Raw genomic sequence first — 23999 nt, 5'->3', positions numbered from 1 at the left:
ACTACATCTCTGTGAAAATAGGATTAACTCTCCCCTGCCTACTTTTAGATTTAACCACCAGCAGCGTATAAGCTCCCACTTTATGTTTAAGTGGGGGGAGGTCCGCAACCCACATGCTAAAGTGGATGACAACTCAGAAACGACTGACTGTCCTAAGAAAATTCTAAAACTGCAATTTTTATACATAAAGTGGAAGGAAGGAACAGGAAGTGACACAAAGAAAGGATCTTAAAAAGTAGTTGCAACTTCCTGTGACCAGCTCTTTCTCCTTTGAACCTGGCCTTGAAGGAGCTCCAGCTTGGGACCTCAGACTGCTTCTAGTAAGACTGCTCTTAGATCTTCTCTTTGGACTACCAAGTGAGTGAGTAAAAAGGCTGACTCCTTTCCTGGCTCCTGGAAGGATTAGCTTCCGGAGAGGGCCCCTGTCTTGGAGGAGGCCTCATGGCTGGAACCCTAGCTTTATTCACCACTGGAACCTCCAACTTATGGTTCTCTGGTCGGTATTAACAAGCCCTACCTGGTTTGAACCAGGACAAAGTAATTATCTAGGATAGATACTTTCTCTGCCCTCTCTCTCAATTCTCTACCTTACTCTTTCCCTCTTTATTTTATAAATAAATGGTTATAAATTCATTCTGACTTCTGTAATAATTTCGGTGACCACATTTCTCTTATATTTATATTTAGTCCAACCTTAATTTTTTAACCCTTACATCTCTAAAGATAAGTAGTCAAAGAATATGAACAAATAATTCACATTTTGAAAATTATTATAAATAACCACTTGAAAAAAGCCTTCAAATTGCTAATAATTAAAAAGGAACACTAAAATAACTCAAACATTTCAATTTATAAATATCAATTGGCAAAGATAGAGAAATTCAATGTGGGCAGAACTGTGAGAAAAACTAATTCACTGCTAATGGACCTGCCACTTGTTAAACATTTTAGAGAATAAAATGGAATTATTTAATTAAATAAAAGTTGCAAAACTGTTTCTATTCCTTATCTTCAATGCTACACTACTATATTGAAAGTAATACTCTCCCCTCATGGATTATATAAGGAAAAGGGGCCTACCAATATATTTAATTTTTAAATATTTACTATTTGTAATAGCAATAAAATTAAAAACAAATCATGTACTCAAAACCAGGGGATGGCTGAATAAATATGAATGAAATGGAATATTATTACTTTGTAAGGAACAACAATTATGAATAGTTAAAAGAAATATAGGGAAGACATATCAAATTAATGCAGCAGAGAGATTGACAAGAATATACACTGATTACAACTATGAATATGAAGAGGGTCAAAAAAATTCAAGTTAAATACAACAGTACAAGTTCTTTACAGTTAAAAAACAAAGACTTCTATTCTTTTAAAATAGTAAATTATAAGGGGGCAACTGGGTGGCTCAGTGGATTGAGAGCCAGGCCTAGAGAAGGGAGGTCCTGGGTTCAAATCTGGCCTCAGACACTTCTCAGCTGTGTGACCCTGGACAAGTCACTTGACCCCCACTGCCTAGCTCTTACCGCTCTTCTTCCTTAGAGCCAATACAGAGTACTGACTCCAAGACGGAAGGTAAGGGTTTAAAATATATATATGTGTATGTGTACACTATTGTCATTTTATAATTTACTATTTTTTTTAAACCCCTACCTTCCCTTTTGAAATCAATACTATGTATTGGTTCCAAGGCAGAAGAGTGGTAAGGGCTAGGCAATGGGGGTCAAGTGACTTGCCCAGGGTCATACAGCTGGGAAGTATCTGAGGTCAGATTTGAACCCAGTTCCCTTCTCTAGGCCTGACTCTCAATCCACTGAGCCACCCAGTTGCCCCTATATATTTTCAATTATAAATACTATTTGGTATTGTTTTACTTAAAATTTTTTGGGAAAGATTCTTTGGGTGTTTAAGGTTATCAGCTATTAAAACAAAATTATCCATTTAAAAATAAGAAAACAATATTGAGACTCAAGAGTTTTGATATGCTAATCCTACTTTATGTTGTTAAATCTATTTCTAAGTTCCCTCCTATACCCAGCAAATTTTCTGCCTATATTAATTCTATCACATTAAATAGTTAATAACTCACAAATACAGGGGCATCATCTGTTTCACTGATGGCTGCTTTCATCATTGCTACCACATGCTCATTTGTGATCACTTCCTGGAGAAAAAGAAAATTTTTGCTTTAAGCAACAAATGTTTGTTCATTTCATTTAAAACTACATTATAGAATCACAGAAATACAGAATTAGAAAGGTAACTTGTGGCTATCTAGTCCAATCTACATAGGAAAAGGAATTCACTACAATCTACCCAACAAATTATCACGTATCCTCTGTCTGAAAAGACCTTTAAGAACTGGGGCCCATCTTCTCTTTAGACAACATATTCTAATTCAGGACAGCTCTAATTCAAAAAGTTTTTTGGTAACCTTCAGCCACTGGTCCTGATTTGCTCACTGGGGTCAATAGAACAAGTTTCTTCAATGTGATGGTCCTTCAAATATTTGAATAGTTTTCATGTCACTCCCAAGACTTCTCCAGGATAAACATGCCAAGTTTTTCCCACCAATCCTTGATAATTCAAGGCCACTGAGATCATTCTGGTTGTCCTCTTCAGAAAAATCTCTAGCTTATCAATGCTTTTCTATAGTAATGATTACAATACTCCAAATGAAGGGCAGATTACAGTGGGCCTATCACCTTCCAATTCCTGGAATCTATGGTACTTTTAATACAGGGTCACGATTTAACTAGGTTTTTTTGGCTGTCTTGTCACTCTGCTGACTCATATTTAAGCCTGTAGTTCACTAAAACCCCTAGATATTTTTTCAGAATAACTACTATCTAACCACACTTTCCCTTAATTTCTGTCTGTAAAGCTGATTTTTTTTAATCCAAGTGCAAATTTTATATTTGTCCCAAGTAAATTGGATAATCTTAGATTTGTCCCAAAGTTCTAGCCTGTCAAGATGTTTTTGGATATTGATTCTGTTATTGAATGTGTTAGCTATTTCTCCCAACTTTTGTATCATTTAAAGTTTAATGAGCATATTATCTATGTCTTTATTAATAAAAATATTCATTATCCTACTGCAAAACTTTTGGTTTAGATATATGCTATAGACAAAAAGCAATATACTCAAACAACTTCTGTGAAGAGAATGAAAATGAAGAATCTATAAGGAAATGACACTCTTCGTGTTTTTTTTAAATACTAGTCCCTTCTGATTTTCCTCCTACTTGCCTGACTGCTTCTTCTCAAGCCTCCTTTTCTGAATCTTCATCCAATTCACACTAACAGAGGATGTCCCCCAAATCCTGGTCCTGAGCCCTCTGCTTTTCACCTATTAAATGGAAATTATTGCAACAGCCTCCTAACTGTTCTTACTGCATCCAATTTTCTACTTTCCAATTAATCCTTCACATCACTGCCTACAAAACTTTATAATGCACCGCTCTGAAAATATCCCTAGTTCAAAGGTGTTTACTGGCTACCTGTCACTTACTAAATAAAATACTTAATTGGCATTCAAGGCCATCTGGCTCCAACCTATCTTTCTAGACTTCTCTTTAATGCACTGTTCCTTTCAGTTAAACTGGTCTTCTCCTGGCCCCTCAGTTCTTGTACTGCTCTTTTCCACTTTTCTATCTTTGCTTACACTGTTCCTCATGTTTTCCTCCTCCATTTCTACTTATTGGGATCCCAACTCAGGTGCTAACTTTTCCATGAATCCTTCATTGAACAGCTAGGTAGAAGTAATCTATGCCTCTTCAAATCTCTCCTATAATCCACCTGGTCTTTCCCACTGCACTTTTATCATATTCTAAAGTATAGTAAAAGTTATCTTCATGCAAAGCCTATTGATAGCAAATCTTGAAAGAAAGGACTGTTTTATTTGTCTTTAAATATATGTAACATGGAACAGTAAAATCTATACATAGCAGGTGCTTACTGTTTGTTGAGCTGAACTGAATATGATTTGATTTACATAATAAATTTCTAAGTCTCTGGGCCTTCCTTCTCATCTCAGCTGGCTCTCTTCTCCCAAATTCGCCTCAGTCTTACTCACGTGAAGGATATTTCTCACATTGACGACTGTCAGATTATGCTGTTTGGCACCATCTTCTAAGGTACGGTCCAGCATGTCATCCAGTTTCAGGTCATAAGCCAAGGCCCCTTCCTCCTGACTTCTTCCATCTCGTTTCCTCTTGGTGCCCTTTTTCTTTCTCCGTCTTTTCTCACTCTCTTCACCATCTTGTTCTTTCGTAAAGAAATAGGGAAAGCCATCAATGGAATACAATGAAATCAATAGTAAACAAAAAACAAAAAGTAGCAATAAAAGGCTTAAGAGCAAATTGAGAAAAATATTTTTTGTTGTTACTTATTATTAATATCATCAATACAAGTATTTTTCTATGCATATACAGATAATATATATTGTTCCATAAACCAGATACAATTACTGCTTCATGAACCTAAAAACATTCCAGAATCTCTTTTAAGACCTCTCAGAAGCCAGGAGGCAAACAATACTACAGAAAATTAGTTATATGCTATTTGGAGTTAGGACAATGAAACAGCTCATCCTATGGCTCCAAATCTAAGAAGGAATGCTATAAAGATGGGAGCCTTTGTTCTTTGGAATGGAATGGAAAGAATCAAAAACAGATAGTAGGAAGAACTAATCGAATATAATCAGAAGAGAATAAGAAAATACCTAGTTGCCCTTGCTGAATTTAGTTCATCAGATCAATAGGAAACGTATTCCAAGGTACAGAAAGAACTGTCAAATATGATGCTCAATCCTTGTCAAGAACACCTAAAATTATGAGGAGACTAAACTATCACTCTCTGCAGATGATATGATAGTCTACTCAAAGAATCCTAGAGAATCAACTAAAAAGTTGATTGTGGAGGGGGCAGCTGGGTAGCTCAGTGGATTGAGAGCCAGGCCTAGAGATGGGAGGTCCTAGGTTCAAATCTGGCCTCAGACACTTCCTAGCTGTGTGACCCTGGGCAAGTCACTTGACCCCCATTGCCTAGCCCTTACCACTCTTCTGCCTTGGAGCCAATACACAGTATTGACTCCTAGACAGAAGGTAAGGGTTTTAAAAAAAAAGTTGATTGTGGAAAAATAGTGGAAATAACCCTAAACCAAAATAAACTCACATAAATCATCAGCATTTCTACATATTTCTAACACAACTCAGCAACAAGAGTTAGAAAGAGAAATTCCATTTAAAATCACTGTATATAAAATATTTAGGAATCTATTTTCCAAGACAAACAGGAATTATATGAACACAACTACAAAATACTTTCCACAAAAAACTAGATCTAAATAATTGGAAAAACATTAATTGCTTATGGATGGGACGAGCTAATATAATAAAAATGACAATCCTACCCAAATTAGTTTACTTATTTAGTGCCATCCCTATCAAACTACCAAGAAATTTCTTTACTGAATTAGAAAAAATTATAACAAAGTTCATTCAGATGACCAAAAGATTAAGAATATCAAGGGAACTAAAGGGAAAAAAAAAGTTGAAGGATGGGGGGATTAGTAGCACCAGATCTTAAACTGTATTATAATAAAGTAGTGATCATCAAAACAATATGGTACTGGCAAAGAAACAAAAGGGAGGATCAATGGAATATACTTGGGGTAAATATCCTCAACAAGATAGTGTATGATAAACCCAAAGATCCCAGCTTTTGGGACAAAAACACACTATTTGACAAAAACTGCTGAGAAAACAGTATGGGAGAGATTAGGTTTAGATCAACATCTCACACCCTACACCAAAATAAATTCAAAATGGGTAAATGACTTAAATATAAAGAAGGAAACTATATTAGGTGAACATAGAATAGTATACGTGTTAGATCTATGGGAAAGGAAAGAAGAGATAGAGAGAATATTACAAAATGTAAAGTGAATAATTTTGATTATATTAAATTTAAAAGGTTTAGCACAAACAAAACCAATGCAACCAAAATTAGAAGGGAAGAAACAAATTGGGAAAAAAATCTTTGTAACAAAAGACTCTGACAAAGGTCTAACTCAAATCTATAAGGAGCTGAATCAATAATACAAAAAAATCAAGCCATTCCCCAACAGATAAATGGGCAAGGGACATGAATAGGCAATTTTCAGTCAAAGAAATCAAAACTATCAATAAGCACATAAAAAAGTATTCTAAATCTCTGATAATTAGAGAAATGCAAATCAAAACAACTCTGAAGTACCACTTCACACCTAGCAGATTGGCCAATATGACAGCAAAGGAAAGTAATAGATGTTGGAGGGGATATGGCAAAATAGGGACATTAATGCATTGCTGGTGGAGTTATAAATTGATCCAACCATTCTGAATGGCAATTTGGAACTATGGCCAAAAGGTTTTAAAAGACTGCCTTCCCTTTGATCCAGCCAAAGCACTGCTAGGTTTGTATCCCAAAGAGATAATAGGGCAAAATACTTGTACAAAAATATTTATAGCCCCACTCTTTGTGGTAGCAAAAAATTGGAAAATGAGGGGATGCCCTTCAATTGGGGGAATGGCTGAACAAATTGTGTTATCTGTTGGTGATAGAATACTATTGTGCTCAAAGGAATAATGAACTGGAGGAATTCCATGTGAACTGGAACAACCTCCAGGAACTGATGCAGAGTGAGAGGAGCAGAACCCATAGAACATTGTACACAGAGACTGGTACAATGTGGTACAATCGAATGTAATGGACTTCTCTACTAGCAGCAATGGAATGATCCAGGACAATTCTGAGGGATTTACAAGAAAGAACATTATCCACATTCAGAGGAAAAACTGTGGGAGTAGAAACACAGAAGATAAAACAACTGCTTGATCACATGGTTCAATGGGGATATGATTGGGGATGTAAACGCTAAACAATCACTCTATTGCAAATAGTAATAATATGGGTTTTGAACAATGATACATATAATATCCAGTGAAATTGCTCATTGGCTCTGGGCAGGGGGAGGCGAGGGAAGGAACATGAATCATGGAACCATGGAAAAATACCCTAAATTAATTAATTAAATAAATGAATTTATTTTTTTAAAAAAGAACATCTGAAATTGTGAATAGGAGAGATGCTGATGAACTAGAGAACAGAACATATCCCAATTTTCAAATATGGAAGGAGAATAAAGTCTGCACGTTGTACCACCAAAAAGATTGTTAGTAGAGACTATTTTATACTTTCTTTGAATACAGGGTACCAAGCACAGTACTTGGCACCTAGTTGGTGCTCAATTGGTGCTTTGAATGACTTAGAAGGGATTTAGAATACGGAGTCATGATTAAAAAGGGCCATGGCTTCATCAAAAACAAGTTGTAACACACAAATCTTATTTTGTTTTTTGTAAATGTTATAGATGCCACTTTTCTTTGGCATTTCTATACCTTTTAAATCTAGGTCCAGCCTACCTTTTTAGGTAATAATAATACTGCACATTATTCTCTTCTCCACAATTTGTATTCTAATCTAAAAAGCCCACTTGCTGCTTCCTATACATAAAATACCATCTTCCATCTCCTTTATTTTTCATAGCCATCCTCCAGGTCTGGTGTGCTCTTCTTCTGCAGGTTTTAGTATTCCTGGCTAATCATCTACAGGGATCTTTCTCAATTCCTCCAGCTGCTAATCCTCCTTTACATATGTTTTCCATTCACTTGTTTTTTCTAATATCTTTGAGCTCTGACACAGGGAATTTTTGCTTTTTCCTTTGTATCCCCAGCCACTAGTCCAACATCTAGCAATAAGCAGATGCTTAATAAATGCTAATGAATCCATGAGTAATCAAGAATAGGTCATGAAAGTGAAAAATGAATTCCTGTGAAAACTACTCCTTGTCCTGGAAAAGAGATGAGAGTGCATCCTTCCTCGGGAAAAGTGCAAAATAATGCATACTAAATGGTGCATATTAGTCAGATTTAGTCTCAGATGGTTTTTGTGAAGAGTGAATCAAACTTTTTTGTCTATCAATCAGCAATTTTTAAGTTAATCAATCAAAAACTTAAGCACCCCTACTTAACACTAAGCATGTTCGTAAGTAACAGCCCTAAGACAGAAGAGCAGGAACTAGGCAAAGGAAGTCAAGTGGCTTGTCAAGGGTTACACAGCTAAGAAAAGAGGCCATATTTGAAATCTTCTCCTAACTCCAGTCCTGGCATTCTATTCACTATGCTACTTAGCTGTGCTGGGCTGACTAATGACAAGATCTATGAACAGCAATAGCACAAAACGACAAGGGATGTGAGAGCAGAAGCCAATGCAGAGTTGATATGGTTATCTACTGGGTCAAGAATAAAAAGGGCAAAAAGTGAAATCAGATCAGAGCTAATGTGCCTGAGAAAATACTAAGGTATAGATAGACTGGGGACTCAATGGGTAAAAAATTGATTTAGGCATGTTAAGGGCAGGGAGAGATGGAATGAAAAGAAGTTATAGACATATAGATGAATGTTAGTTAATGTGATAGGCTTAGCTACTATGAATGATATGACAAAAAATGCTATTCACCTCCAGGGAAAGAACTGTTGGAATCTGAATGCAGATGAAAGCATGCATTTTTTCATTTGTTTATTTGGGCATATATTTTGGGGTTTTGGTTTGATAAGATTAATCACTTACAAAAATGAACAATATGGAAATATGTTTTGCAAGATAATACACATATAACCCTGAAAAAAAAGAAGTCTATAGTTCTAATTAATGGAGGGGAACCCTTCTGGTTAATGGTGAGGTCCAACCTGCGCCTATCCCTAAGTCATTGATGAGGTGGTCATGGTCATAAGATTTGAAGAGGCTGAGGAACTGAAAAGTAAGGAAGTTAAAATACTTCTGTATCCTCTCCACTGATTAAAATACAATATGTAGCTTTTCAAAAAAGGAAAGAAATGAGAAATAAAGCAAGGAAATAGGCTTCTTAGTTAGCACATAATCAATTCTCTCTTGAGTTGATTTTTGTCAGATCTGAGGTACAACTCTCTGAACAAATGGTTGGGTCTAGGGGCTAAATTAAGTCAAATTTTTGTCTCCTTTAATTCTAATGATGAGTTTGTTGAGGAATATGAACTTGTGCAAGAAATTCTAGCATAGACATATCTCAATTATCTGAACAAACAGAAGGAAGTTGTTACAGAGACAACTTAAAGAACTGATAATTTCCAAATTATATTTTATCTTGCTTTGAAATGCAGCTCTGTTCTTTAATTTTAGCAAAGAATTCCAAATATTCTGGAATTTCCCAATACTTCCTATAAAACAGAGAAGCTATATACATGAAAAACAGGGTTCTGAGATGACCCAAAAAAGTGGTACAATTTCTTGATGTTCAAGAGAAGGTATTAAGCAAGCAGATGATACAATTATGGAGTGTCTAATACTAAGATTTACCCTAATAAATAGAGATTATATCACATCACCAAGAAGCTTGTTTAAAAATTTACTGTTAGGGGTAGCTAGGTGGTTTGCTATATAGAGAGTAAGAGGACCTAGTTTTCCAATCTGCTGTCAGGCACTTCCTGGCTATGTAATCCCTGCCAAGTCACTTAATCCTGTTTGCTTGCTCTTCTGCTCTGGAACAAATACTCAGTAGTACTGTAAGACAGAAGGTAAGGGTTTAAAATTTTTTCATTATGTTAAATATAAACAAGACCAGTGAAAACCTGAAGGGTTTTCCCCCCTGAATCAATCTGTAGATGTATTTGAACACATGATGACCATGCTAATCCAAGGTTCCAGACACCTACCAAGTGGAATAAACAGTCCAATATCCTCCATATCATCTTCATTCTGATGAGTTGGTGGAGTTCTGGCTGCCTTTTCTGGAGGAGAAGCATACACTGCTGGCTGGGAGGATTTCTTTGGCTGCATTCCAAGCCTTGCAGAGTGGCAGCCTAACTGCTGTAAAGGTCCCTCCTCTTCGGACTGCATTTGAAGTTTTCCTGCAAAAAGGTACAAATGTAAGTAATATCATTCTTACAAAAAACTACCAATTACTCATTCAGCACCAGGATAAGAGTGCACACCTACACAATAGTATCCATGTATTGCTACTTATGTGAAAGGAAAACTTTTAAACTTAAAACCAGATTCTTGGAAAAGTTGCAGTAAGTCAAATTTATACAAGGAAAATCTACTTCTGCTACAAAAATTATGTGTATGACAAGCCATGTTACTGTCCCAGATATTAAAACAACTATAAACACCACATTAAATGAGCTATAAATTGTATGTGAATAGGATGATCTTTATGGGTTGCTGTGAAAGAAAAAGTTAATCCCCCTGTAGCCAAACCTTGCAGTCAGAAGCATACTCAAACTGGGTTCTGCTCTGTGCTGACTGTCTACTCCTATATTCTCTCTACAGACTCTCTAGAGATCATCTTATTTCCAATGGATTCAACCTGACCAATGCCTCCCAAAGCTACATATACAGTTCTCATTTCTTTTTTGGACCCAAGGCCCACATCTCCAACTGCCTACTGAATATTTCCCCTGGATGTCCCATAGGCATCTTAAACTTAACATATCCAAATAGAACTTATTATATGTCCCTTAAAATCACACCTCTTCCTAATGTCTCTATTTGTTAAGGATACCATCCAAGTTTACAACCTAGGAATTATCCTCTATTTTTCACTATGACTCTTCCCCATATATCTAATCAGTTGACAAGACTTGGAAAATTTATTTCCATAATATCTTTTACACCAACCCCTTCCCTTTACACACATACTATAATCTCCCTGGTTCAAGTTATCAATACTAGGTAGCTTTATTTTGCAACTTGTACAAAGCTTATATGCCTTTAAATTATGAGAAGCACCAGGGTAGCTAGGGGACTCAATGGATAGAGTACCAGGGCTAGAATCTGACATGAGTTAGAATATGACCTCAGATACTACTTAGCTGTATGACCCATGGCAAGTCATTTAACCCCATTTGCTGGGTTAACACCAAAGGCTGGCCCTTGCCTTTCTGTATTAGAGTTGTTACTAAGACAGAAAGTAAGAGTTTAAAAAAAAAAAAGCAGTTGGGTGGCTCAGTGGATTGAGAGTGGTGAAATTGAGATTAACTCCACCCTACTTATTCTTTAGAATTTTAGCCACCAGGAATGTATACACCCCCACTTAAGGATTAAGTATGGGGAGGAAGGTCTATGACCCACGTGTGCTAGCATGGGACAAATCAGAAACAACTGACTGCCTCCTGGGCAGGCCAAAGCCAAATTTAAGACACCATTGGTACACATAAGGAAGGAAGTGATGCAAAGAACTTTCTTTAAATTTCGTGATCACTTCCTGTAAAGGTGTTTTCACCTTGGAATTTGACCATTATGGAGATCGGACTTGAGATCTCAGACTATTTCCCTTTGGACTGTCACGTCATGAGTGAAAGGGCTGACTCCCTTTCCTTGGCTTTTCTGGAGGCACCAGCCTCAGTAGAGGCCCCTCATCTTGGAGGAGGCCTCATGGCTGGAAGCTGTTTTAAATTTAATCCTCTGCACTCCCTCTCCCTCCCTTGCTGGGGCCTCTGAATTCCTGCCTGGTTCAGACCAGGCTGGAGCAGCTATCTCTCTCTCTTTCTTTCTCTCTCTCATTTCCTTAAATTCTTCCCTCTATTTGTAATTAAACTACCATAAAAACCATTCTGACTTGACTAATTCATTGGGATTTAGTAACTAAATCCCTGGCTACAAATTCTCAAATATTCAGTCCAAACATAATTTTTATCCCTTACAGAGTCAGGTCCAGAGGCAGGAGGTTCTGGATTAAAATCTGGCCTCAGACTAGCTGTGTGACCCTAGGCAAGTCACTTAACCCCATTGCCTAGCCCTTACCACTCTTCTGCTTTAGAACCAATACACAGTATTAATTCTAAGATGGAAGGTAAGGATTTTAAAAAAAGAAAAAAGTATGAGAAGCATGGCATTTTGGACAGAGTTTAGCTTATGTGACAGTTAAAGTCGGTTTCAAGGAAAGCCTCTGAACCACATAGTCTATGAAATCCTAGGTAAATCATATGACTGTCAATGTCCTGGGCAGCTCTAAGATCAAAAGCTGCAAAGCAGGTGATCCTTTGCATTGGTATTGTAAACCTCAAATTTCCTTAGACTTATAATTGTTGAAAATTTCACCATTGGGATATTTCATACTTGGAAAATTTCTTACTGATAGTCTATTGGAATGGGAACTCCATTGGCATGGGAGGTTCCTTCTCTTCCCTTCTTAAGATTACTTTAGGACAGAAACCCTTTGCTGAACAATGGAAAGGACTTTGACCTATGCTTGAGCATAGAACAGGAATTTCTTTGAGTCTTGATTGGTTTTAGAATTGATACAATGGAGATACTCCACCCTATTCAGTCCTAATAGGATTGAGTAAGGGCTGCAGCCTAGATCAAAATTTAATTATTCCAATCTCTACCATACTCAAGTTAACAGGATTTAGAAAGGGCTGGAACAAAGGAGTAAAGATTTAATCATTTGAAAAATATGACCTTCAACAGACATGTGCAAAAGCCAGAAACCTCTGGGCGGTCCTGGGTTAAGTGAGAGCCTCCATTGACAGGGAAATTGATGAAGAGTGATTGGTAGATGTGAGGACTGAGGGGAGGCAACTTGGATGGTGTCCTTAAAGATAGGAGGGTCTGGAGACTCGGGAGAGAGGTGGTTGAGTTTTTGGTCGGTGGTTCCTGGGCTCTGAGGAAGCTTGCTCTGAAGGAAGCTGAAAGTGGGGGCCTCTGAGACTGTTTCTCCATTTTGGACACGTGAGTGAAAGGGACTGATCTCTTTTCTTTGCCCCAGCTATCTAAGGGCTTGGGCCTTTTGGCCCAGCCTAAACAGAGGGGGTATTTAAGCCCTATTCCCTTCTCTCCCCTTTCTCTCTCTATATATATCTCTAATTCCTTTCTTGCTCCTATTGTAATTAAACTCCAAAAAGGCTGACGGCTGACTTGAGTTTTTCATTTAGGAATTACATAGCTGATTCCTTGGCGACCTTAAATTAATATATATCCGTCTTTTAAAGTGATTCCCTTGTAACAGTATAGACCTTCCTAAACATATATATATAAATCATAGGTCCAGTAAAAAAAAGAAATGTGAGCAGTAAACCTTGTTCATCCTTTGATCATTTATCATATGGTTTCATAAAGTCAAAAAGATAAAAAAAGCTATAGTTTGAATGTTGGTCATATTCAAATGTACAGTGCTCAGCTTGAATTTGATTCTACAAAGTCCTTTATGAAAAAAAGTATTTCACTCACAACCGCAAGTTTTATACTTTCTCTTCTAGTAGAAGATGATGTCCATCGTTAAAAGTACTGTTTCTTTTATAAACTACTTTTCGGGCAGCTGGGTAGCTCAGTGGATTGAGAACCAGGCCTAGAGATGGGAGGTCCTAGGTTCAAATCTGGCCTCAGACACTTCCTAGCTGTGTGACCCTGGGCAAGTCACTTAACCCCCACTGCCTAGCCCTTACCACTCTTCTGCCTTGGAGCCAATACACAGTATTGACACCAAGGTGGAAGGTAAGGGTTTAAAAACAAAAACAAAAACAAAAATAAAAAACTACTTTTAAGGAATATAAACAGAGAGTAATGAAACTTTGGAGGGGGAGGAGAGTTAAACATATAATAATTTATTCTTTAAAAGTAAGTGTTCTCTAAACTAGCACCCTTAGGGAGTTATGCTGCACTTGTTCAACTGCTACCACAATTGTCCCTAACAATTTGGAGTTCTTTTGAAACGATGCTCTAAGTTTAGTATTTTATATTATTAAAAGATCTCCATTTATTTCTGTTTTAGTTTGTTTTGTTGTTGTTGTTTTTGTGGAGGCAACTAGGTGGCTCAGTTGAATGCCAGGTCAGGAGTCAGGAGGTCCTAGGTTCAAATATGACTTCAGACACAAACCCCCTATATGACCCTGGGCAAATCACTTAACTCTATTTGCCTAGCTCTTGCTCTTCATGCCTTAGAGCTATAACAAAGATAGAAAGTAGGAGGATTTTTAAAATTTTCTGACTATATTGTTAGTTAAAAGAGTCTATTTTGTTGCTTAAGGAAAAGTTAAGGAACATTTAATCAATCTGGAAGAATCAGCCTTAAGAGAGCAAAAAGCTTTCTTTACCAGTCACATAAAAACTATCTCATTCCATGATGCTACTCTCCTCAATCTACACCATTAAAACTCCTTAACTATACCTCCTAATACCCTGTTGGCAGGGCAGCACAGAAAGGGTTGCTTCTTTCCCTCTCTCCACAATACTTGAGAGCATTTTTTTGCATGCCCCACCCCTCTGTCCAACCTTCCAATGGGAGCAGAGCACTTCCTCCTTCTACCGTTTCAGGTAACTGGGGTGGAAAGGAGGGGTTGAAGTTACACTTGGGGCACAGCATTAAGTACCTCTGGTGTGAGGACTGGCCAAGACATTCCCAGAGCTGCTCATTCACGTTTGGTGTCTACCTTTCATCAAACTCTCACCTGTGGGTCCAAGAAGCTACAGCACATACAACAACACCTGGTAAAACCGCCTCAGCAGATAAGCTAAACCAGGCTGAGTGTAAACAACAAGCCTGAAACCTGTTAGTGAGTTTAAAGTGTGTGAAGACGTCTTCCAGCAATTTGTTCCAATGACCATGAAGATGGATGAAGCAAGTGCTATGGAACGCTAAGAGAGCTTGGTTAGACATAAAAAAAGCCATGGTCATCTACTACAACAAGAGCTATCACTAGCCCTCTTCTCTTGACTTTTGTCTTGCCACTGGACTTAGATGACTAGAAGAGAAAGTATAGCTGACTATGTTGTGCAACTCTGCCTCACTTAAATACAATTTATGCTCAAGTCAAAAGACATCACCCAGTGATGTCATTTTGGTCCTTTTCAAGCATAGGAGGACAACACAACCCTTGCTGGCTTGCTCTGAATATCGTACATTTTTCTTTTCTTTCTTTTGAAAAATAACTTTAATTGCTATATTCTTTCTTTTATTACCAAAATTTCTCCTATCTCTATTCCTTCACTTGTGGAATCATCCCATGAAACAAACATTTTTAAGAAAAAATCAGTAAAACTGGTCAACATACTGAAAAAATTCTGAAAAAAAAATAATACACAAGTAAACCCCCCACCTTTAGAAAGAAGTAGGGAAGGGTTATTTTCTCATTTCTTCTTTCAAGCCATGCTAAATACCATAAATTGACATAGAATACATGTAATTAGTTAAGTAAAGCAAGTTAACAAGTCAGAAATTACTTTTATTTTAATACGGTCATTAAGTTAACAACAAAAACAATGGAAAAATAAGCAAAAAATACAAATAGGTAGAGGTAAAATCCCACTAGTAAGTCAACTAGCATTTATTATATGTCTACTAATAGTGCCAAACATTGTACCAAGTAAGCACTAGAGATAAAAATACATGCGAAGAACAATCTCTGCTCTCAAGAAGAATGGGAAAGACTACATGAAAACAATTATATACAAACAGATAGAGAGAGAATTGAAAATTATCCCAGAGGGAAGGCACTTAGATAAAGGAGAATTGGAAAAGGTTTCCTGCAGGAGATAGGATTTTGGCTGGGACTTGAAAGAAGCCAAGGGTGCTAGGAGGAAGAGATGAAAAGGAGAAGATTCTAGATATGCAGGACAGCCATTGAAAATGTTTAGAATCTGGAAGCAGAAGATCTTGAGGGAGGAGTAATGGGAACAAGGTCACTGGAACACAAAGTATGTAGAGAACAGCAAGGTGTAAGAAGACTGAAAAGTAGAAAGGATCCAGGTTATAAAGGCCTTAAAAGCCAAAGGGAAGATTTTATATTTGATCTAGAAGTAGAGGGAGCAATTGGAGTTTACTGAATGAATTGGAGGTAGGGATTTGGACAATAGATCCTCAGAAAAATGAATTTGAAAGCTGAGTAGAGTATAGACTGGATTAGGAAAAGAGATTTAAGGGAGGGAGACCAATCAACAGGTGATTACAATGGTTTAGGTGTGAGTAATGCTGGTGAGAGTGAGGAGTCCAGGATGTCTCTATCCTACATTGTAAGCCTGGGTGACTAGAAGGATGGAAGTATCCTTGAGAGTAATAGGGAACCTAGAAAGAGGGGAGGGTTTTTGGGGGAAAAAAATAATATATTCAGTTTTGGACATGTTGAATTTAACATGCCTCTGGGTTGTTTTTTTCTAATTTGGTATGATCCCACCCATGGCTTCATGATATTTGAATGCTTTTAAATCACTACTAATTAGAGAAATGCAAATTCCTTCACATCACATGTGAGCCTCCCACCATACCCCCCAACAGGGGAGGAAGGAAGTGCTCCTATTGGGCTAATGAGAAAAAGGGCAGTGATGTGAGAAATGTCCTCAGATGTGCATGGAGAGGGGATGGGGAGCAGCCCCCTTTCAGCATGTGTGACATAGGTTCACCAACACAAACCTATAGGAACAAAAATATTTATAGCATTTTGTAGTGGCAAAGATAGATGCCCATCAGTTGGGGAATGGCTGAATATGATTGAACAATAAGAAATTGAGAGAATTCAATAGAAAGAATAGAAAGAAAGAAATCTATTGAACAATAAGAAATGATGAGCAGGATGCTTTCAGAAAAACCTAGTCTTAATGAACTGATACAAAGTGAAGTGAGCAGCATGAGGAGTGAATATAGTAACAGCAATTATAATGATTAACTGTGAATGACTTGCAAAGGCAATAATAACACCTTAGGTTGAAAAATACTAGTCACTTTCAAAGAAAGAAATGATGGAGTTTAATTGCAGATCAAAGCATACTTTAAAAAATTTTATTTTTCTTGGTCTGTGTTTTTTTTAAACCATAACTAATTTGGAAATAGTTTTGTATGACTGTACATATTCAATCTACATCAAATTTTTTGTCTTCTCAATGGGGAGGGGGGAATTTGGAACTCTAAATTTTAAATAAATGCTAATTTTACATGTAATTGGAAAAATTAAAATATTTTTTAAAAATTAAAAAATGCTGCTATGATTATTTTGGTATAGATGGGGATTCTTCTTATCAATGAAATGCTTGAGGTAAAAAGCCTAGCAGTGGAATCTTTGGATCAAAGGACATAGACATTATGGTAACTTCATTTCCATAATTCTAATCTGCTTTCCAAGATGGTTGTATTGATTCAAAACTCTGACAACAATATGTTAATATACCTATCTAGTTTTATATCTTCCCACAGTTTCTCCCACACTATTCTCATCTTTTGTCATCTTTACCAATTAGCTGAGTGGAAGGTGAACCTCAGTTTTAAATTTGCATTTCTCTTGTTATTAATGACATAATGAATTAAGCTTGATGTCAGAAAGACCTAAATTCAAATTCTGTCTTAGACACCTACTAGCTCTATAACCCTGAACAATTCATAGCTTCTCTCAGCCTCAGTTTTCTCAACTGTAAAGTGAGGGGGGTGGATTTAATGGTTTCCAAGGCCCCTTCCACTAAATCTAAAATTCTCATGGAAATGTGATCATTCCAAATCTGGAATGATTACTCTTTAGTATAGTTATAGATAGTTTGCAATTCTTTTGAAATCTATTCATACCTACTACATACTATCAGATTCAATGGATATGTTGGCTAATTTTGCTAGACTGCTTTTCTCCTCCCCGCTTTCTTTTTTAATCTTTCTTATAAGTAATAGCTCATTGGATAGGAGAAGGGATATATTTAGAAATAAAGATGATAGAAAAACAAAAACTATTAATTAAAAATTAAAACAATACCATAATATTCATACCTTTTTACTAAAAAATCTTGACTGTGGAGTACGTATTTCAGAGACAAAAGACAGAAAAGTAAATTCTGTGCATATCTTTTGATTCAGTAATACCACTAACAGGTCTGTTTTCCAAAGAGATTTTTTTTTTTAAACCCTTACCTTCCACCTTGGCGTCAATACTGTGTATTGGCTCCAAGGCAGAAGAGTGGTAAGGGCTAGGCAATGGGGGTTAAGTGACTTGCCCAGGGTCACACAGCTGGGAAGTGTCTGAGGCCAGATTTGAACCTAGGACCTCCCATCTCTAGGCCTGGCTCTCAATCTACTGAGCTACCCAGCTGCCTCCCCACAAAGAGATTTTTTAAAAATGGGAAAGGACCCTTTTGTACAAAAAGATTTATAGCTGCTCTTTTTGTGGTGGCAAAGAATTGGAAACTAAAGGAAGGAATATCTTTCAATTGGGGAATAGCTAAACAAATTGTGGTATATAATGGTGATGGAATACTATTGTGCTATATAAGAAATGATGATGAACAGGATGATTTCAGAAAGAGCTGTGAAATGATGCAGAGTGATATGAGCAGAACCAGGAGAATATCATACACAGTAACTGCAATACTGTGGAATGATCAAATGTGATAGACTTTGCTACTAATTGCAAGACAATGATCCAGGACAATTCTGAGTTCTTATGAAAAAGAGTGCTATCTATCTCTAGAGGAAGAACTGTTGGAGTAGAAATACAGATGAAAACATATGATTTATCATTTGTTAATTTGGGTATATGTTGTGGGGTTTTGGTTTTATGGGATTGTTCACTTACAAAAAAGAATATTATGGAGATAAAAATAAAATAAATAAAATGCTCCTCCCAAAGGAAAAAAAATTCAAGTTGATAAGATATATAGGAAAGTCACTTTAAAAAAAGTAAAGTACATTCTGGAAGGCATCCTTTTTCAGAATATGCCTGTTTAATCCACATTAAAACAAACTGATCAGTGTATCCATGTTCTTCAATTATTAACTTCAAAACACAAGAAATTTAGCTACTATATCCCCATCTGCAATCATCACCTCTACGATCATTTTAACACTATGCAACTGTTAAAGCAATCAAAACAACAACACTTGCAATAAACATTTCTCCACCATCCAATTCACTCCTACTTTCTTTCACTTACTTAAATTTGAAGCTTTTGTCTGTTTGTACTGCTAAGAGGAATGGAAATCTGATGTAATCTTCAATCCACTTAGTAAAAGATGCTCTACTTCTAGCAAAAACACTCCTATTCCTTATATTTGCAAACCAGCCAAAAAAAACTAATACAATCCTGAGTGTTTTTATAATATTCCATATCATGGATTTAGGCATTTCAACATCTTCCTATTTTAGAATTCCTATGGTCACATTCATGCCATTCAAATACATCAAATTTTTGTTCTGATGTAGTAGTGAGCCTCTTCTCTCTTGTGCTGGCAATATTTACATCTAAATTATTCTTCCTTTTATCCATTTTGTTAAGGGCTTTAAAAAATTAACACAATTATTAGTACTGATATGAAGCAGTATATCACATCTATGCTCCACAGATAAGTGCAGGTTGAGGGTATAGGAGTATATTAGAATCCTCAACTAAGTTACAAATGTCACATTAATTGAATTTTGGCATATTAATTGTGGTCTCATATTTCACATTATTCAAATTTGTATTAATCATGACTTAATTACATATGAATGAAATGGAATATTACTGAACTATATGAACTAAATGAACATTAAGAATTCAGAGAAACATAAAAATATTTATATGAACTAACACAGTGAATCAAATAAAATCAAGAGAATAATAAACACAATGACAATACTGAAACAAACAGAAGAAAAAACATTCAAAAGAACTATAATGATGAATTTTGGCCCTAAAAAAGAAAAAGCAAGTGCCATATAACTTTTAGTAGAAAAGTCAACAACTATAGGTGAGGAATTTTGTATACATTGCTGGGCACATATTCACTGAATGAGTTTGTGTTGTTTAACTGGTTTTTCTTTGCTACAATAAGGATTCATTTGATGAAAGGAGTTAAGGTATATCCAGAAAAAACTATGATATAAAAACCAAAGCGTGGTAGTGGAAAGATAACTGTGGAAGTCAAATTCCACTTGTGACACTTACTATCAATGTCATTTGAGGCAAATACCCAGCCACAGTTTCTCCAATTCTAAAATGAGTGGTTTAGACTAGATCTTCCTTAATTCCTTTCCAGTTACAAAGCTATGATTCTGAGACCCATAATGCAGCTGTCCTACAGACACTGTTTTCACTGTTTTCTTTCCACTCAGGAGATGAACCACAGCAACAGTTCTTTTGATGGTCTATTTATAAAGACTTTCAACTCAGTAAATAATTTTTTACCATAATTTTGTTCTGTAGTTCACGCCAATGAAACAATTTATCTAATGTGATACTCAAATTGCAACTCTGAAACTACATGCAATTCTTTCATTTTGTATTCTACAACTCTCTCCATAAAACCTCTAATTTCTGTATTAGAATACAGTAAAATAAAGAAAACAATTGTACCTTGGTCTATAGCTGTCAACAATTCTTTTCTTTAATTATTGATCTATATAATAGCACTTTAAGCTTTATAAAGAACTTTTCTTTCAATACTCAATGAAGTAGCTAGTACACATACTACTATCTTCAATTTATCAATTATGAAACTCAAACTCTTAGAAGGTGAGTGACTTTTTGGAGTCACACAGCTGAGATTCAGATTGAAGGCTCACCTGACTCCAAGTCCAGTTTGCTTTCCCCTACTTCAGGGATTCTTAAACTTGGAATCAATAGATTTCAGGGGGGGCTTTGAACTTAGATGAAAAAAATATATATACTTTTATTTTAATAAAATTGTCTTCCTACAGAGTGGGAGAGTTTCGGTTTGGATCAACATCTCACACCCTACACCAAAATAAACTCAAAATAGGTGAATGACTTGAACATAAAGAAGGAAACTATAAGTAAATTATGTGAACACATAATAGTATATATGTCAGACCTTTGGCAAAGGAAAGATTTTAAAATCAAGCAAGACTTGGAGTCACAAAATGTAAAATAAATAATTTTGATTACATCAAATTTAAAAGATTTTGTACAAACAAAACCAATGTAACCAAAATTAGAAGGGAAGTAACAAATTGGGAAACAATCTTCAAAACAAAAACCTCTGATAAAGGTCTAATTACTCAAATTTACAAGGAGCTAAATCAATTGTCCAAAAAAAATCAAGCCATTCTCCAATTGATAAATGGGCAAGGGACATGAATAGGCAGTTTTCAGTCAAAGAAATCAAAACCATTAATAAGCACATGAAAAAGTGTTCTAAATCTCTGATAATCAGAGAGATGCAAATCAAAACAACTCTGAGGTATTACCTCATACCTAGCAGATTGGCTAACATGACAGCAAAGGAAAGTAATGAATGCTGGAGGGGGTGTGGCAAAGTTGGGACATTAATACATTGCTGGTGAAGTTGTGAATTGATCCAACCATTCTGGAGGGCAATTTGGAACTATGCCCAAAGGGCGCTAAAAGACTGTCTGACCTTTAATCCAGCCATAGCACTGCTGGGTTTGGACCCCAAAGAGACAATAAGGAAAAAGAGCTGTACAAGAATATTCATAGCTGCGCTCTTTGTGGTGGCCAAAATTTGGAAAATGAGGGGATGCCCTTCAATTGGGGAATGGCTGAACAAATTGTGGTATATGTTGGTGATGGAATACTATTGTGCTCAAAGGAATAATAAAGTGGAGGAATTCCATGTGAACTGAAATGACCTCCAGGAAGTGATGCAAAGTGTAAGGAGAAGAACCAGGAGAACATTGTACACAGAGACTGATATACTGTGGTATAATCGAATGTAATGGACTTCTCCATTAGTGACAATGCAGTGATCCTGAACAACCTGGAGGGAACTATGAGAAAGAACACTATCCACATTCAGAGGAAAAACTGTGGGAGTAAAAACACCAAAGAAAAACAACTGCTTGATTACATGGGTTGAGGGGGATATGACTGGGGATGTAGACTCTAAATGAACATCCTAATGCAAACAACAACATGGAAATGGGGTCTGATCAAGGACACATGTAATACCCAGTGGAACTGTGCATCGGCTATGGGAAGAGTGAGGGGAGGGGAGGAAGGAATAGAATATGATTTTTGTAACCAAGGAATAATGTTTGAAATTGACCAAATTAAAAAAAAATTTTTAATAAAATTGTCTTCCTTTGTAATCTTATATATTTTATTTTATTAACTTAAAGATATTATTCTGAGAAGGAAGGGTTGCAAGGACTTCACCAGACTGCCAATGAAGCCTTGTCCATGAAACAAAAAAAGGTAAGAACTCCTGATCTACAGCAAGATATCTCTTCAAAATGCCTGACTACATGCTCTGAATCCAAAATACCTCCTCAGGTAGAAATAGTAGAGGAGAACAGACCTAGGGATCTTCACAGATCTAGTTTTCTACCATCAAGAAGCAAATAACTCTTAACAATTTTCATCCTTCCCTACCTCAAATAACCCAATTACTCTTCCTAAAAGAGAAAAAAAAAAACCCTCCAATTTTACCATATAACTCACCTAACATAAACAATATTTAACAATTTAGGAAGAAGAAAGAGATAGACAGGATGTACTAATTTACTTTCTAGTTGTGGCTTTGCCAGTCACTAACTGTATTTTCTCCTGTCAAAATGAACAAATTTCCTTAAAGGAGGAAGAACCTATTTGATCTTCTGATCACTGTGCCTGAAAAAAATTAGTGAATGCAGAGACATCACAGTAGTGGTCAAAAGAGACAGAGCTGACCTCTACACAAGTCTCAGTGTTAACTGGCATTTTCTAAGCCTATCTGTATTGATAGTGAGTTTTCTCATCAAGAACTATCTATAAAATTCACATATCTAGTAAAAAAAAAATTTTAACTTCAATAAATTTCTCCAATACCAACAACTTACTTTTCTCTTTACCAAATCCAAAGAACCTTTTTTTATTCCTTACACTCAAGGAGTTAAATGTTGCTTTTTGTTTTGTTTTTTTTAATTTTTGAAATTTTCTCCGGCCTAATTGCTTTAGAGATGAACCAAGATGGCATAAAGAAAGGAAGCAGTTCAGTCCAGCTCCTTCTCACAACTGCTCAAGAGACCTGGAAAATATAGCAGACCAAGTCCTAGACTGAGAAATTCATGAAAAAAAAAATAACGGGACATTTTCCAGTCAAGGTTGGAATAGAAAACAAGATAGTGAAGTCTGCAGTTGCTGAGGATGAGTTCTAACCAGTTCTATGTGTGGTGTTCCTAATTTGGGGATTGATGCCAAATGACAGTTCTGCCACTTATACCCCCAGAACTGTGTCACAAATCCAGTACAATTTGAGAAAGAAACCTGTGCTCGAGTGTGACAGGACAAATAAAGAAACAATAAAGGGCCCAAGACTATGTACAGGGCAAGAAGCAGGAATAGAAGCAAACTAACTAGAAGTCTCTGACTCTTAAGAACAGAGAAGTGTCTCCTACACCAGTTTGAAACTTGAAGTGAAATAACTAGGGCAGGAAGCTCAACTCAAAGGGAAGTCTGAAATTCTATAACTGAACCTATAAAATCTTCCAAATAGCTAATAGGGTTTGAATTTAGCAACAGTCAACTAGAACAATAACAAGATTATGGGTGTGTTGCTCAGACCCAAATATATATGAGGAGGTTGTAAAGCTCAAAACAGGTAGACAGACTTAAATTAGATTGCTTTTTCATGATATAAGTCCCTACAAGTCCCTAGCCTGAGCTGACTTTGATAACATTGAAGAATGTAACAATGGATATGGCAGGACCCAAAAGAATACCAAGTACAGCCCAGGGATCCCCCACAAGAACTGTGAAGAGCCGGGGCCTAACTCAAATAACAAGAAAAACATCAATGACAGCATTTATATTGTGCCTTCATTATCTCATATTATCCTCACAAAAGTCTTGGAAGGCTTCTTACATATATAAAGGTTTATTTATATCTCCATTTTAAAAATTAAAAAACTGGGGGCAGCTGGGTGGCTCAGTGACTTGAGAGCCAGGCCTAGAGATAGGAGGTCCTAGGTTCAAATCTGGCCTCAGACACTTCCCAG

The 23999-nt window shown here is 36.4% G+C and overlaps 1 protein-coding gene across 7 annotated transcripts in view; it reads right to left on the bottom strand.

Annotated features, from left to right (window-relative positions):
• Positions 1-23999, bottom strand: part of GON4L (gon-4 like) — a 128689-nt gene that overhangs the window by 85881 nt on the left and 18809 nt on the right. For all 7 annotated transcript variants that reach the window (XM_001367009.5, XM_056816271.1, XM_056816269.1 and 4 more), the window contains 3 exons: positions 9807-10001; positions 4088-4278; positions 2102-2176 (listed from right to left, as the gene is read on the bottom strand). In XM_001367009.5, coding sequence (XP_001367046.1) covers positions 2102-2176; positions 4088-4278; positions 9807-10001 — 461 coding nt within the window. The remainder of the gene's footprint in view (positions 1-2101; positions 2177-4087; positions 4279-9806; positions 10002-23999) is intronic.

The sequence above is a fragment of the Monodelphis domestica genome, chromosome 2 (assembly GCF_027887165.1).
Source record: "Monodelphis domestica isolate mMonDom1 chromosome 2, mMonDom1.pri, whole genome shotgun sequence".
Taxonomy (NCBI): domain Eukaryota; kingdom Metazoa; phylum Chordata; class Mammalia; order Didelphimorphia; family Didelphidae; genus Monodelphis; species Monodelphis domestica.
Note: the sequence above shows the minus strand (reverse complement) of the source record. Positions and strands in the feature narration are given on the sequence as shown.